Below are 16922 nucleotides of genomic sequence, written 5' to 3'. Positions count from 1 at the left end.
TTTGGATGTTGTTAGTCAGAAAGGTCTTGTCGTAATTGTCATCGGAGCAGTTTGTTTGGAAAGAAATTCCGAGGTGATTTGCCACATCAATAGGATTCGTGTGTATCGCGTTGTCGATGATTAAGTGGGTGTGTTTTTCTCTTCTTTGTCCACACAGGGATCTAACTTTGCTCCAGATTATACTGGAGTCGATTCTGGGTGTGATGCTTGAAGTGAAGGATTTCCAAGACTTCTCTTTGCTACTTTTTACCAGATATTTGGTCTTCGCCCTTAATTGTTTCAGTATGATGTGATCTTCAGTTTTTCCTGAGTTTTGGAAGGTTTTTAGTGCTTTATTTTTATTTTTGATTATTTCTTTTATCTCAGAGTTCCACCAGGGGACATTGGGTTTTGCTGTTGAGCTTTTGGTTTTGCCTATTGATAGATTAGCAGCATTAATTATTGTTTCTGTTATATGAGTGACATCGGAATCAATTGGGCAGTCCCTTGGAGGAAGGTTTGTAGATAGATTAGTTTCAATTAGTTGTGTGAAGAGACTCCAGTTGGGGTTTTTGACTTTCCATTTGGGAGGGTTTTGTGTGTTAGTAGTTCCATTTTTATAGGAATGTGGTCACTGTCGTATATCTCGGCTAAGGTTGTCCATGAGATTCGCTGAGCTAGTGATGGACTTGAAAGAGATAGATCAATAGTTGAAAAATGGCCGTTAGCCGGGTTGAGTCTAGTGTGTTCTCCATTGTTGAGGAGGACTATATTCTCATTCTCTAGGATTTTATTGATTTCTTTACCTCTGGGGTCGGTTCTCTCAGATCCCCAGTTTTCACTATGACTATTGAAGTCTCCAACGAGTATGTAAGGGTGGGGAAGTTGATGAATTAAATTTTCTATATCTGAGGACGAGAATTGTTTTTGATTGGGGATATACAGGTTACAGATAGTGATGTTGCATTCAAGTTGAATGGTTATAGCGATTGCTTCGAGATGAGATTGTAATGGAACTTGTGTAGTAGGGTAGTCAGAGCGAGCAAAAATGGCCACTCCACCACTTGCTCTGTCGCATATTGTCCGATTTGAGTAGTAAACATTATAATCTTTCACTGGTGGAATATAATTATCTTTGAGGTTGGTTTCTTGAAGACAGAGAAGTATAGGATTGTACTTGTGGTTTAGTATCTGGATGTTGCTTAGCTTTTTAACTAGTCCGTTTATGTTCCACTGTATAATATTTAAGCTCATGTTGATTAAAGAAATTATTATTTTTACATTGTATGATGTTGGATATTTTGATGAGAGTAACGGGTGATATGTGTGTTGTGCTTGTGCGAGGATGATTGAAGTGAGATTGGTTAGCTAATGTATAGGGAGAGATTGGAATAGGAGGTTTTGTAGTCTGGTGAGCTTGGCTTTTGTAGATTTATCGTTTATCATTGGTCTGACTTGTTCAGTAATTTTTTGAAGTGTGTGGATGTCAACATTGATTTCTTCACATAGAGAATTTATATTGATGGATTTGTTACTAAAGTTCTCCATTACGTATGTGTATTGAGAGAAGGATATAGGGATTTCTGTATTGTTTGAGAAGAAAGATTCGGCGGGTTTGAGTCCTTCAGTGAGTTTCGTGTGGATATTTTCGAGTGAGCTGCTTTTCTTAAGTTTTTTGGATGATTCTAGAGTTTTATTTTTTGTTTTGTTTGACTCTAATAGTTTTTCTCTTATGTTTTTGTGCTGTTCGGGATTTTTGTTATTCTGTTGTTCGATGAGGTGAGGTGTAACTGATGGTGATGACGAGCTGGTTGGCGATGGCGGAGGTCTTTTGATTGGTTCATTTGAGATACATGTTGCATTATTGGGCATGAGTGGCTCTGATAGGTAGGCGCTGGAGTTTTGGATAACGTTTGCTTTTTCATAGGTAGGGGTTAACTCTTGAGTGCTGTTGAGAGTAGTGTTTTGGTTCTGAGTGTCTTCATTCTCATTGGGTGTGGTTATCGTTTGAGTACAGCTTAAGGAATTAGATAGTACACTATCCTCCTCACTTGTAGGGGTTTGGATGTTGCTAGTGATGTCATGATTAACGTTTTTGTCTTTTTTACAGAAGGAGGATGTATGTCCAGATTGGTGGCATACATAGCATGTGAGTGTATCGTCTGTTAAAAAAATTCTGAAGTCTGTGTTGTCGTACTTAATGACGATTGAACTGGGTACATTAGAAATATCATCAGGGTGTATATATACTTGGCGACGGAAGCTACAAATGTGCGCCAGGTCATCATGAAAACCGGCTTTAAGAAAGGTTATTTGAGATATGGTTTTGATGCCTTCTAATAATAGATGTTCGTTGATTATTTCATGCGGGATTATTGGGTGTGCATTAGAGATGATAAATCTTTTTGCAGGATTGACCAACCGGCGAAAAGGTATATGGTGTTCGTTTACTGATATGAATGAATAGTTTTTAATTAGTTCGTCGACGATATGCTTGTCCGTGAAATAAACGCAAAAACGATTGTTGGAAATACGGGATGCAAATGAAATATTTTTAGTTGAAGTGATTTTTCCGAAGGCTTTTATGTATTCAATTTGGGCTATGTCATTAATGGTGTTTAGTACGATAGCTTGTTCTTTTTTTGGGAAAATGGTGTTGGCTGTGGTTTCTGCGAATGATTTAGGAGTGTTGGTTTTTAATTGAAGTGTAGATTGTGTTTGTTTGTGGGTATCCGTGATTGATAAATTGGCCGAAGCCATATTATCGGTTGATTGCGCTGTGTGGAGCGACAGCGGCTTAATTAGCTAACTGGTGAGGGCCGATAAAGATAAGAGGTTACATACCTGCAGCCAGAAGAATGTTCATGTAGTAATGTATACTGCTATCGCAAGCTAATAAATACGTAACACACGTGTGCTCTGGACGGAGGCCGAACTCGTACTGTCACTAGTTATTATAACATATCCTATCGTCGTGTAGTCAATGTTATCTTTTATCGTTTTAACTTTAAAAACCAACGTTAAGATTAGGTATCTGTTTTATAACGAATAATAATAGGTATCTTTTATAGTTTTAATACTCACGGCAACTTACCTAACATAAGTATTGTTACAGTCTACGTTGTACTTTCGTATAATATAGTTCATAGTTTCGTATAGTTTTTCGTTTCGAAAAGTGTTGAATTGTTTTATTAAAAAAATAAATTCAAATGAAATGCGTCAAAAATTTTACAACGCATTATCTGATTTATTGAAAAATAAACGTGAAGAGGAATATATGTTAAGATTGCAAGAAGTTAAATTAGCTAAGGAAAAAATTGGGAAGAAAAGTGCAAAGGATTACAGATACATTCGTAAGTATGGTATAATAACACTCAATGGGCAAGAACGACTTATTAAATCTATAAGTAATAATTCAGAAAATGTAGACTATTATGTATCAAATGACGAATTATTTGATATTTTACACGATAGTCACATTGCAATAGGTCATGGTGGTCGGTACCGCATGGTTTATGAATTAAAGACAAAATATTGTAATATTACCAAGGAAACTATTATGATATATTTAAGTCTTTGTATTCATTGTGAAAAAAAAATCATCGAATCCAAAGCGAGGCCTAGTTTCTAAACCCATGCTTCATAATGCATTCAATTCACGAGCCCAAGTTGACCTTATCGATATGCAAAGTCAAATTTATAATGAATTTAAATTTATCATGATCTATCAAGACCATTTAACAAAATTCATTCTACTTAGACATTTAAAATCAAAACGTGCTGAAGAAATAGTATTTAATTTGATCGATATTCATACTACATTTGGTGCACCTGCAATACTCCACTCTGACAACGGAAGAGAATTTGTAAACACTATGATAACTGAGCTTGATATGATATGGGGTGATATTAAAATAGTTCATGGCAAACCAAAGCACAGCCAAAGCCAATGGTCGGTAGAACGAGCGAATCGCGATGTTGAAGACATTTTGGCAACATGGATGGCTGAAAATAATTCTAGAGATTGGCCATCGGGAATAAAATTTGTTCAATTCAGAAAAAATCGCGCGTTTCATTCAGGTTTGTGAATTATAATTATTAATAAAAAATTTATTAAAAAATTTAAATTTTATGTTAAACGAATATGTAATTTTAATGATAATTTAAAAAGTTGAGCATGAACTAGGTAGGTAAATAAAAAGTACATTTTTAATAAACTAACTAAACATTTTTAACTAATTAATTAATTAAATATTTTATATTATTTTTATTGTTTTCACATTTTTTTAAACTTAATATTTAAATAGGAATTGGCAGATCACCGTATGAGGCGATGTTTGGGTGTCCTGTAAGACTTGGTGTAGCGTCAGTTGGATTTCCACTCGATGAAACCACTAATTTAAACCAAGAAGAAGATATTGGAGAAATTGATAATGATATTAATATTAGACAAGAAGACGATATTGAAAATAATCTTGATGGAGTTCAACTAACCAACAATGAGCATTTAAGTGAGTCAATCTGTGATTCAAATTAATTAATTATTCCAAAAAACAAATACAATGATTAATAATTAATTTTTATATTTTAGTCAATATCAGACAAGACTGATATATTGAATGAAAGACAATTATCTGCAAAATGCTTGGAAAATCGGGCCAAAAAAGATTAAAAAATCTAATAAAAAATTTGAAGATCTTGAAGTAGGGGTAAATTTTCGAGTTTCAATTCCCGATGTTGATATTCACCACGAAATGTGTTGGCTGTCATCATTAGTATCGAAGATAACATGTATAAATTAGGTATGCAAATTTCAAATTAAATTTAAATTTAAAATAATAAAAATATATTTTAGGAACAGAAAACGGTATTCTCAAACATTTATACACAAGAACGGAAATTTTTCCTTGCAAAAAAAAATTTATTCTTCTCGAAAACGTCTTAAAATTATCTGCCGAAAAAGAAATTACACTCCGTGAAGAGGCTGGAGTCAACAGTGTTATGGGAACTCAAGGATTTCAACGGTGCCACTGCAAAACAAAATGCAAAACAAATAAATGTACTTGTAGATCTAACAACCGGCTTTGTACATCGAAGTGCCATAACAGCTTATCATGCGAGAATAAGTGATACCCATACGTCATAATCAATAATCAACATACAAGTATTAAAATAATAATTATTATGAAAAAATTAATTTTTTCTTATATTTTTTTTTCATTGTTTATTCTTAAATAGTAAATATAATATATTATATATAAAATTATCAATGGCTACATAGTTTTAGTCAATAATGACAATGACAGGTCAATCATAGAAATTATGTAGGTATTAATATTAAATTTGTTCTATTATTGTCTATCTTAGTTAGGTATTCTCTAAAATGACTAGCCAATAATATCAATGCCTATGTAAAACAGTCAGTGTTAACATAGACTAGTCATTTTTAACAATACCTAATTATCATCATTGGCGGTAACATATATACATAATATATTAACCAATACAATACATATAAACATGTGTACTTGTAGTATATATATTGCTATCCTGCGGTGGATTGCAGACCCGACGTCTAGCGGCTATAAGTGAAGAGGAAAAATAATATTTTCCTAAAACCCAATCACACAACATTCGAAATAATTTACGAAAAATAAAACAAATATAATATGTATTTATTGTATGATATAATATAACAATGAAAATTTAGAGAAAATAATGTGTTAAATTCCTAATAATTTAAATAACATATAGGTATATAATATATAATATACAGCCATATAAAGTTATATTAACCAATAAATATTAACATGTTCCTGTATAGTGTATATAATATTTATATGAAAAATAACGTGAAAAAACATCGAAAAAAAATGCAAAAAAAGTCGGGTTACGGCTAGAGTTGCGCAAAAACGACAATGGTTCGATATATCGATGAATGAAATATCGATGTAAACTTTTTTATAGGTATCAAAATATCGAAATATCGATATATATATAATTTTATATATTAATATTAATAGGTCATATAAATAAATAACAAGTAAATATTTTAATATATAATTATGGGTACATTGAATATTATAAAATTTACAACTTGTAAGGTAAAACATTTAGAAAATTAGACATTCAGAACCAATACTTATCATCTAATGATTGTAAAAAATACTAGTTTTGACAATCTTGAGCCTAACATTCTATTTCTACTTTTAGTCATAATGTTACCGGTCTTACTAAACAATCTTTCTGATGGTACTGATGTGGCTGATATAAAAATATATTGTCTAGCTAGTTTATATAGATTTGGAAAAGCTCCTTTAATATTTTCCCATTCAATAATCGGATCTTCTTTGAGTCCAATAACCGATTTATCCAAATAAGAATGTATCTCATCTCTCGCATGAGATCCGGATTTCGTTTTATTTTTTTGTTTTTTCTCAAGACTCCTGTGTAGGCTCCAAAGATCAATGCAATTATTTCTATTAGTAGAATCAACATTATCTTCTACTTCATTTTCTAAGATCTCATCGTTGTTTGCAAATGGGTTTAGTGCCTCGATCAAATTTACTAGAGTATTTAATACTTTTGATTTGGCTTGTGGTTCTGTGAAATATATATCTTTAAACCTGGAATCAAGTATAGTGCAAATAGATAATATTGGGTTATTTGGGATTATATTCCAACTTCCCACACCGGTATGCAAACTCTTCTAATTGTTTAGTTTGTAAATTATTAGCAATATTAAAAACTTTTTTCTCGTTTTTAATTAAATTTTGAGTGCACACTATAACAGGGATGATCTTATTTGACATGACATACTTTTCCGTTGATAGCTCCTTTGTTAGTTTCTCAATTATGCCAAGTAGCAAACAGATTTCTTTTAAAGACTGAAGATCTCGTGCCGACAACATTTCCGGAACTTCATTACCCGTTCGAGAAAGTAAAATATTTGAAATAATAGTTGACATTGAAATGAATCGTTCCACCATGTAAAATGAGCTGTTCCAGCGCGTTTTTACGTCAAGTATTGATTTTTCTGTATTTCCCTTCGGACACTCCTGTAAATTGGACAGTAAAAAAGGAATTATTATTTTGTCATAAAATTATTAATAATTGTATTTGTTACCTTCTGACTTTTGAACACTTCTTAATTTATCACACGCCTTGGTACTTTTTTTAAAGTATTTAACAATACTACATCTAACTTTATGCAGTAATTGGGGAACTCCTCCACTTTTAACTCTAGTTGTGACATTTTCTTCTTGGGTTTTACTAATACCTTTTTCCACAATTAAATTAATAGTATGCGCTAAACATGCTAAATGTCATTGTTCTCCAAATTTGTCAACTACTGCTTTTTTTATGTTAGCCCCACTATCTGTTGTTACAGCCACTACATTATTTTTTTCAATGCCCCATTCTGATACTGTATTAACAAAAACTTCACCTAAATATCTGGAAGTATGACTTCATCTAGTTCGGTTACTCCAATGACTCCTAAAATACCATTAATACCTTATAATTCCGAATAAATAAAGAAATATATACGTATATCACCAGAAATATTATGAAATTGTACCCGATTCAATATTAGTTCCGTTAAAAAAATGAACAGTTATTCCAATATAATTTCACATTTGCATGGTTTCAGTACAAACATCAGTTGTTAGTGATATATTTTTAACCTGGATAAGCTTGTCTCGAAATTCGGCTGCTAATACGCTAAATTTTTTGTCTACTCTTCTTCGTCACGACTGGGAATTTTATAAAGTGGACATATTGTACTAAGTAAATTTCGGAAACCAGAACTTTCAATTGTAGCAAACGGGACATTTTCTTTACAAAAATAGTATACCACTGCATCGGTAATTTTTACAGTATTCGAACCATCGGCTAAATTAATAATATTATATAATTATTATACACACCTATATATTATTTTCAAAATTATAACTAAAAATATCTATATTTTAAAGTTGTTATATTAATTTTATTTTTAAATTGTGTTATATCTATGTAATATAATATAAACCTACTAGGTATTATAAATATATTATTATTCGTTAAAATATAAAAATATATTTAAATAGGTAGAAAAATAAAATTATATGAATACTAATTACCTGAAAATGAAGAAATGTTGTACATCATATTCGGCAAAGTTTGCTGTTTTTTGGTAGGATTCGATTGATCGAAGGCAATAAATGTAGATTCCCTTATTGACGAGTCACTTTTATGAAAATCCTTAGTAGAAAACATTTTTAAATATAATTATAACAAAAGTATAATTTATTGTTATTTTGTTGATTGTTAGCTTTAATTTAGATTTTTAAAGTTAACTATTATCATTATTGAAATTATATTAATTATAATTAATATAAATAATAATTATTATACCCGTGAACATCCTTCGCCATCATTAATTAATGTAGCTGACGATGAAGATGTCGAAAGTTCTGCTTCAGTAGCAGGCGGATCATCAATATTAAATGCATTTTCATTTTCACTTGCAATTTCTTGTGTTTCTGATATTTTTTTCAAGATTAGATTATTAGTAACTAATATAAGTACCTACCTAGTAAGTTTTAAATGTTGATACCAAAGTATTGTTATGCATATAAATAAATAATAATTAATTAAAAATGTTTCTAATCTTATAAAAATATATATTACAATTATCCATGGACGCCCAAAATAATAAATATTAAAGAGCTACTATAACTATTAAAACTATTAAAATTTTTCAAATAATTATTTATATATTTAATAATAATTTGTAAATATTATTTAAGAATATAAACCACATGTCCTCATAACAATTTTATTTTAAATTAATTTTTATTGCATTTGGACTTGATATTTAAATTTAATTTTTACTTAATTTTTATACTTATCAAACGTTTGCTTTTTATTAATATTTTCCAATGTAGATTGCGCTTTTCTTTTTTTATCTCTTCCTTTTTTACCCTCGGTTATTAAATGGCTTCTTAAATTTTGAACACCACCATTGAGTGTTTTATAAACTTTTGTACAGATATTACACTTATACAAATATTGACTGACTTTAGTGAAATATTGTAAAATACGTGAAGAACTCCACTTTGAAATTTCATTAACATCAGTAATATTTAAAATTTGTTTTCCAAAAATTAATTAATATTTTAAATCGCAGCGATAAACAATTAATCGTTACTGAAGTCTATCCACTGGTAAGCACCAAGTAGATTTAGATTTTTATTTATTTAGAACTATATGTAAATATATTCAATGCTAAGTAGTAAGTAATAAACTAATAACAGTAATAACTGACTCTTGAGTTCTTGACGACAAACGACAGCTCGACAGAGCCACAGAGGAAATAATATTTAATACCTATAGTTCATAGGTAGTCTATTATAGTCTATTCTACGTTGGTGTTTACTGTGGACTTTTAGGAATTTTATTGAAAAATAATCGTCGACTGCCCGAGTGCGAGACTTCCGGGTAATGATAATAATATTCACAGCGAGTCACAAATACATATATATACGGATACACTGTCCCGGTGACCGACAACGGCGACAACCGAGATAATTATAAATCCATTAAAGCCTGTATGACCCAAGGCATGTCTGAGAAATAACTTGGAAAAAATTAGTATGAAAAAATAGATGGATATATCAATATTACATATATGCATCGATATTATATCGATATATCGGTATAAAAATATCGATGCGACATTTTCGATAATATCAGACTGTAATATCGATGAAACGATAATATCGATGTTGTTTGCGCATCCCTATTTAAAAATGGTATAAGGTACATATAGCAAAGGAATATTTAATGAATATTTCTTGATTATTCATTTTCATATATTTATGTCTATTGTATATCTAAATTAACGCTATAGAAAATTTTTTAACATACATTAGATATCTGTCACATGTCTTATGAACCAAACATCCAGATCTCATGGATGTTAAAAGTGAAATATTCAACAAATATCAGATAAAAAATAAAGATGGGATATTTGCTTTTAATATCAAATGTACATTCAATGATTATTGATTTTAATACAATATGATATCTCTTAGACATGTACCTAATATACTTTTTAATATCAAAAACATGTTTTATATGCATATACATACAATATATATTATATAAACAAAAATGAATATCTTCTGTATGTATAAGATTAATTATAAAATTGTACACTACAAAATATATTATAAGCATTGATTAAGTATTCTTAATCAATGTTATAAGTTGTATAATATACTCTAATATTATATTGTATGTATACCACTTACCTGAAAAAAATATCTAATACATATTAAATAATAACAATTAATAATTATTTTATGATATTAATCAGTTTTAGTCTAAAATATAGGTAAATATAGGTAATTACAATACTTTTAGTATGTAATGTCTATATAATATCTATAGAACTCGAGTCCATTGTATATGCAAGTAGTTCAAAAGAGAATCTTATATATATTAATTAACTTGGTATTTAGTCTGAATTACAATGACAATAAATATTATATTATTACCAACATTATGGTCTTAAAGAAATGTTTTGAATAAAGTGAACAACAATAAATCTTTGAATAAAACTCTTTCTGAATTTTTATTTTCAAATTATAATTAGGTATATAAAGATTTACATAATATTTTCCAATGGATTTTTTTTAACGAGCCGTCCTTTGGCACTAGTTAGCCATTTCCCTATTGCAGTGATGATTTCATCATTGGATGCATTTTTAAAGTTTGACTTATTACTTGCATCTAAACAAATTTATTGTAAAAGTGTTAACTAAATTTTAATAATTTGAAGTTTAATTTACATGTCATAATAATATAATTAGTTAAGTTACACAACAATAATTAACAAACTAAATATAAAAAAAATAAAAAATAAAAAAACTACGTGAAGTTATTATGTAGTAAGTTTAATTTTTTCATAATGGTTTATATGTAGCTTGTGTTATAAATAAAATATAAACCAACAATAATACATTATTATAAATGTAGTTTATATTGTAAACCACTATAGTTCAGATAATTTATAATTATGCATAAAACTAAAAATATTATAATTGAGCTAAAAAATTAGTGTGTTTGATTAATATATTATTATTATTACCAAAAATTGCCTTGAAAACCTAAGAAAAAGTTCAACAAAAAAATTAATTATTATCAAAAATAATTTGTACATTTGTGATTGACGATACAAAAAAAAAAAAATTAAATAACTAAGTTGTATAATAACAGGGCTGCGAGTTGTTGAAGCTAATTAAAAAAAAAATGTCTAAAAACTATTACTATTATTAAACATTTTTTGTTAAACTTCTAAATACAATTTAAATGATTCTTACTAACTTCTTTTATAAAATAAATACAAAAAAAATGGTTATTTTAAAAATAAATTTGAATAACACATAATTAAATCATACAACCTAAATAAATGAATGATATAATAAAGAATAATATTCAAGATTAGTGTTAGGAGCTTCTTATATATCCTAAAATATGACAATATTTTTAGATTTACAGATTAAAATTATAAGCCCAGTTATTATTATGAAATTTACCCATACTAACTAATTAAAAATAATAATTAATTAAATGCATGCAAAACAAAACTGGAGGTTAAGTGACTTATTTTTCTAAATAAGCGACTAAAAAGTGACTTTTAGTTTACAACAAAGTGACTATACTTATTAAATTGATAACAAATGAAATATAGGATACTTTACTAGTAAATTAAGCAGAATTAATTGGTAGTTGAGATTGTAGTGGTTGCTGAGATTGTGAAAGGGTAGATGGAATGGCATACATACTTTCATTATTTACATCAATATCATTATCTAATAACATTACAATAAATAATTTATAATATTACATTCACATGTTTAAAATTAATATATTACTTACCCAAAGTAGCTGGTCTAGGCCTAGGCCAGATTTCAGTAGATGTATCTTGTTTTTGCTTATGATAGTTCGGAGTATAATTCTGATCGACATCACTATCATCAATAACAGATGCTGCAAAAATATTTAAATTCAAAATATACTATAACTTTACATAAATAGATTGGTAAAGGAATTCAACAAATAATTATAAAACAATTAGTAAATGAAAAAATATATAAGAAAATAGTAAATTCTCTAGTAAGTTTATTTTTACCTGTTAAAAATAATTAGTTTAGTTATAAAATGTAATAAATACTCATTTAACTGTACATAGGTACAACTTACAAGTTTCAGAACATTCAGTTGTTTTGTGCGAGTTAGAATTATCATCTGAGCTTGCCAATATAACATCTTCTTCTTTATCAATATTTGTTGAAGAACCTGAACAATAACAATTTTCAAAATAAAATAATTTCAAAATTTATAGAACTTAAACATTACTTTCTACAATTTCTAAAAGTTTTATTTTATATTAAATGAATAGGTATATCATATAATAATATGTTAAATATATTCAATGCACTTACAATCTGCCAGCACAGAACTTCTCTTTTCACCAACAGCTGCTTTATCTAATAATTTCATCTTTTTTAACTTATTGTTATATTTATCTACTTCTGATACTACAGATGTAAATTGCGCTTTTTCATTTTGTCTTTGAGCTTCAGATAATAATGATTGGGAGGTAAAACTATCATCAGAGTTCTTCAATATTATATCTGATTCACCAACGTTTGTTGAAGAACCTGAACAACAATATTTATTTTTTTTGTTATTTATTACACTATAATAATGCAATTTCAAATATTTTAGTACTAAAACGTTAGTTATTATAATTCTAAAAGTAAATGAGTAGGTATATCTATATATATAAAAATGGAGACAAAAATGTATAACATTGCATCAGTTGAGAACGGCTGTGCCGATTAATTTGATTTTTTTTTAAATGATAGAGTGTCGGGGAGCCGGTTTATAGCATAAATTATGGACCTAACTCCTGTGTCCAGAATATTTAGAGACAAAAAAAGAGTTACGCCAGTGGCGCCCTCTAGCAGATAAAAATAAAAATATTATATAATATAAATATCGATAATAGCAGGGCTTGAAATCGATTTTAAATGTCGATAAAATCGAAAAAAAAAAACAAAAAAAAATATATTTTTATATTCGGGTTGATATACATTTTTGATTATAGACACTTAGAACTTTAGAGTAAACATATATAATAGTTGGCACATTATTCATTTTATTTTGGAACATTATCGTTTTATTTTATTTATGAATTTTTTCAATCAAAAACGACTTTATTGTTTTTTTGGAGAGAATTTGTATGCTTGAATCATGCCTCCTATTAGAAGAACAAACATTCAACGGCGTACACGTAATGCAAGAAACTGTGATAATGTCCGTTATAATCAAACGCAAGAGGAACGGGCAGAAGCAAATTAATTGAGACGTGCTCATAATACATAGGCCCGCGCTGCACAAACGCCGCTTCAAATTCGACAACATGTTAATATATGAAGAAGAAGTTCAGAATCGCGCTGCTTTCGAATACGATTCCGCAGTCGCCTACAAAGATCTTTTGTGTGTTGATATCGGTTCATTATTTATCGTATGCCAGCAATGCAAGGCATTGAAGTTTCGTTTGGAAACCCCCGGCTTATGCTGCGCTGGTGGCAAGGTGAAATTACCAGTTTTAGCTCAACCACCAGAGCCATTGTATTCGTTTCTCTATGAAAATACAATCCAATCAAAACTTTTCCTGGCGAATACACAAAAATATAACGGAAGTTTTCAAATGACGTCATTTGGGGCCGAAGTAGTTGAACAACCAGGATACAACCCGAGTTATAAGGTAAAGGCGTTAGTAATAATAACACATTTTTTTTTACAAATGACCATTTAAATATTCAGATTCAAGGAAAAATTCACCATCGAGCAGGCGCTTTGTTACCACAACCAAACGAAGATCATAAGTTCCTTCAGATATATTTCGTTGATAATTCAGAAAATGAACTAGAACAGCGGTGTGCAATTTTTCCTGAGAATAAATTTAAAATGATCGGACAATTGCAAATTCTTCTGCATGAGCATAATGAATTGGTCAGATTTTTCAAAACCGCATTGGACACAATGCATTCTGACGACCACAAAATCATTATCAGAGCAGACAAAAGATCCTCTGGAAGCCATGCAAGACAATTCAATGCTCCCACTATCAATGAAGTAGTAGTGGTGATTGTTGGCGAAAATGTGGCATCACGCGATATTGTTTTTAAGCGTCGAAATGGTGGACAATTGCAGCGCGTGTACGAGACTCATCGGTCATATGATGCACTTCAATACCCGTTGATGTTCTGTCGAGGAGAGGATGGCTATCACTTAAATATAAAGATGGTCAACCCAATGACAGGTTTGTTTACAGGTCATCATTTCTTTTTCATACTATAACTATGTTTGAATTCATATTTCAGGAGAAGAAACGAATAAAAATGTCAGCTCAATGAATTTTTATGCATATCGATTGATGATTTGACAAGATTTTGACAATCATCTATTGAGATATCGCCGGTTGTTTCAACAGTACTGCGTCGACATGTACGTCAAGGTCGAAACGGAGCGTCTCAAATTCATTCGCTTCAATCAGTCAAAGTTACGAACAGATGAGTACATCCAATTGCGTGATGCCTTCGATACCGAAGGAGACGCGGCCAACATATGTCGTTTGTCAATTCTCCCAGCTACTCATATTGGAAACCCGCGCCACATGCATGAATATGCTCAAGATGTGATGACGTACGTGCGGAATTACGGACGCCCTGATTTGTTCATCACGTTTACTTGCAATCCGAACTGGCCCGAAATTACAAATCAGTTGCTGACAGGACAAACACCAAGTGATCGACATGACATCACTGCACGAGTATTCAAACAAAAGATCGTAGTACTCATGAATTACATCATTAAGCAGAAGGTCTTTGGCGCAATCCGTTGTTGGATGTACTCAGTTGAATGGCAGAAGCGTGGTTTACCACATGCGCACATTTTGCTTTGGGTTGTTTGACAAGGTCCGACCAGATCATATTGATTCGGTCATTTCTGCCGAAATACCAGATCCAGAAACAGATCTTGAGTTGCATCCTTTGTGACAACGAACATGATACATGGCCCTTGTGGAGCTCAGAATCCTGGGTCACGGTGCATGCAAAACGGAAACTATACAGAGCGTTTTTCGCGTCCGCTTGTGGCTGATACAATCAGTGGAATCGACGGATATCCATTGTATCGGCGTTGTTCTCCAGATGACAACAGCAGATGAATCATAATGAAAGTCAAAGGAAAAGATGTCGTCGTCGATAATCGCTGTATCGTTCCATATTGTCCAATTTTGTCGAAAACGTTCTCAACTCATTGCAATGTTGAGTATTGCAACTCCATAAAATCTATCAAATATGTTTGCAAATATGTGAACAAAGGGAGTGACATGGTTGTGTTTGGCATTGCTGATCCAAATGCAAACGATGAGGTGATGAAATTTCAACTTGGACGTTACGTGAGTTGTAATGAGGCAATTCGGCGGCTGTTTTCATTTACAATTCATGAACGTCACCCGACTGTCTTACATTAGGCAGTTCACCTAGAGAACGCCCAGCGTGTATACTTTACGAAAGTGAACGCAGCGCAAAGAGCAGAACGACCACAAGCGACAACATTGACAAATTTTTTTTCGACATGCGCAAGCGATCCGTTCGTGAGGACTTTACTATATTCGGAAATGCTACACTATTATACATGGATTGCTGCATGAAAGAAGTTTCAACGCAGGAAGAAAGGTGATGCTGTTGCTGGCTTCGCTGATGTCTATTCGTCTGATGCCCTCGGACGAATATACACAGTTTATCCACGCCAAGACGAATGCTTCTATCTTCGCTTACTTTTGGTGAACGTTAGGGGCCCGACATCCTCCAATTCCCTGCGTACTGTGGATGGTGTACTGTGTGCCACTTTTCGGGAAGTTTGCCAATGCTTGAATTTGCTCGAAAACGATTCACATTGGGACTTAACACTCGCCGATGCAACCATTTCTGCGCAAGCAAATCAAATTCATACGCTGTTTGCGATCATCTTAGCCACATGTCATCCATCAAACCCGAATGCATTGTGGGAGAAATACAAGGACGAGATGGTTAATGACATTTTGCACAGAGTTCAAACGACAAATATTAATTTTGATCTTGAAAGTAACGACGAGATGCGCAACGAAGCATTAGTTCTGATCGAAGACATGTGCGTGCTCATGTGCGGCAGTCTGTTGTCAACATTGGGAATGCCAACGCCAAATCGTTCGACGCACGCTGCATTCAATTTTGAATTACAGCGGGAGAAAAACTATGACCGAGATGAGCAGGCTGAAAGAGTCAGAAAAAATGTGCCGCTGTTGGATGCCAAGCAGAAGAATGTATACGATTCGCTGATGAAGGTTATTGATGATGGAACGGGAGGCATTTACTTTCTCGATGCTCCTGGAGGGACAGGCAAAACGTTCGTCATTGCGTCGATTCTGTCAACAATTCGGTCAAGATCTCAAATTGCGTTGGCTGTCGCATCCTCTGGCATTGCTGCCACATTGTTGGAAGGCGGTCGAACTGCACATTCCGCTTTGAAGCTGTCAATGAATCTTCTCATGGTTGACAAGCCTATGTGCACAACGACCAAGAATTCAGCGACAGCGAAATTGATGCGAGAATGCAAAATCATCATTTGGGATGAATGCACGATGGCACATAAACTAGCTTTGGAGGCAGTTGACCGAACGATGAAGGATTTACGAGGTGATTCGAGACGATTTGGTGGGGCAATGATATTGCTCTCTGGAGATTTTCGTCCAACACTTCCCGTCATTCCGAAATCTACTCCTGCCGATGAAATTAATGCATGCCTGAAATCGTCGTTTTTGTGGCGGCATGCCAGAA

The 16922-nt window shown here is 31.7% G+C and overlaps 1 protein-coding gene across 1 annotated transcript; it reads left to right on the top strand.

Annotated features, from left to right (window-relative positions):
• The first annotated feature begins 3193 nt into the window (after positions 1–3193).
• Positions 3194–4651, top strand: LOC100162196 (KRAB-A domain-containing protein 2-like). The gene is made up of 4 exons (XM_008191685.1): positions 3194–3332; positions 3553–4059; positions 4287–4490; positions 4581–4651. Exons 1-4 carry the CDS (start codon positions 3194–3196, stop codon positions 4649–4651), a joined length of 921 nt encoding a protein of 306 aa, XP_008189907.1.
• The last annotated feature ends 12271 nt before the right edge of the window (positions 4652–16922 follow it).

This window comes from Acyrthosiphon pisum, chromosome X, assembly GCF_005508785.2.
Source record: "Acyrthosiphon pisum isolate AL4f chromosome X, pea_aphid_22Mar2018_4r6ur, whole genome shotgun sequence".
NCBI lineage: Eukaryota > Metazoa > Arthropoda > Insecta > Hemiptera > Aphididae > Acyrthosiphon > Acyrthosiphon pisum.
This window is presented reverse-complemented; position numbering and strand designations above follow the sequence as displayed.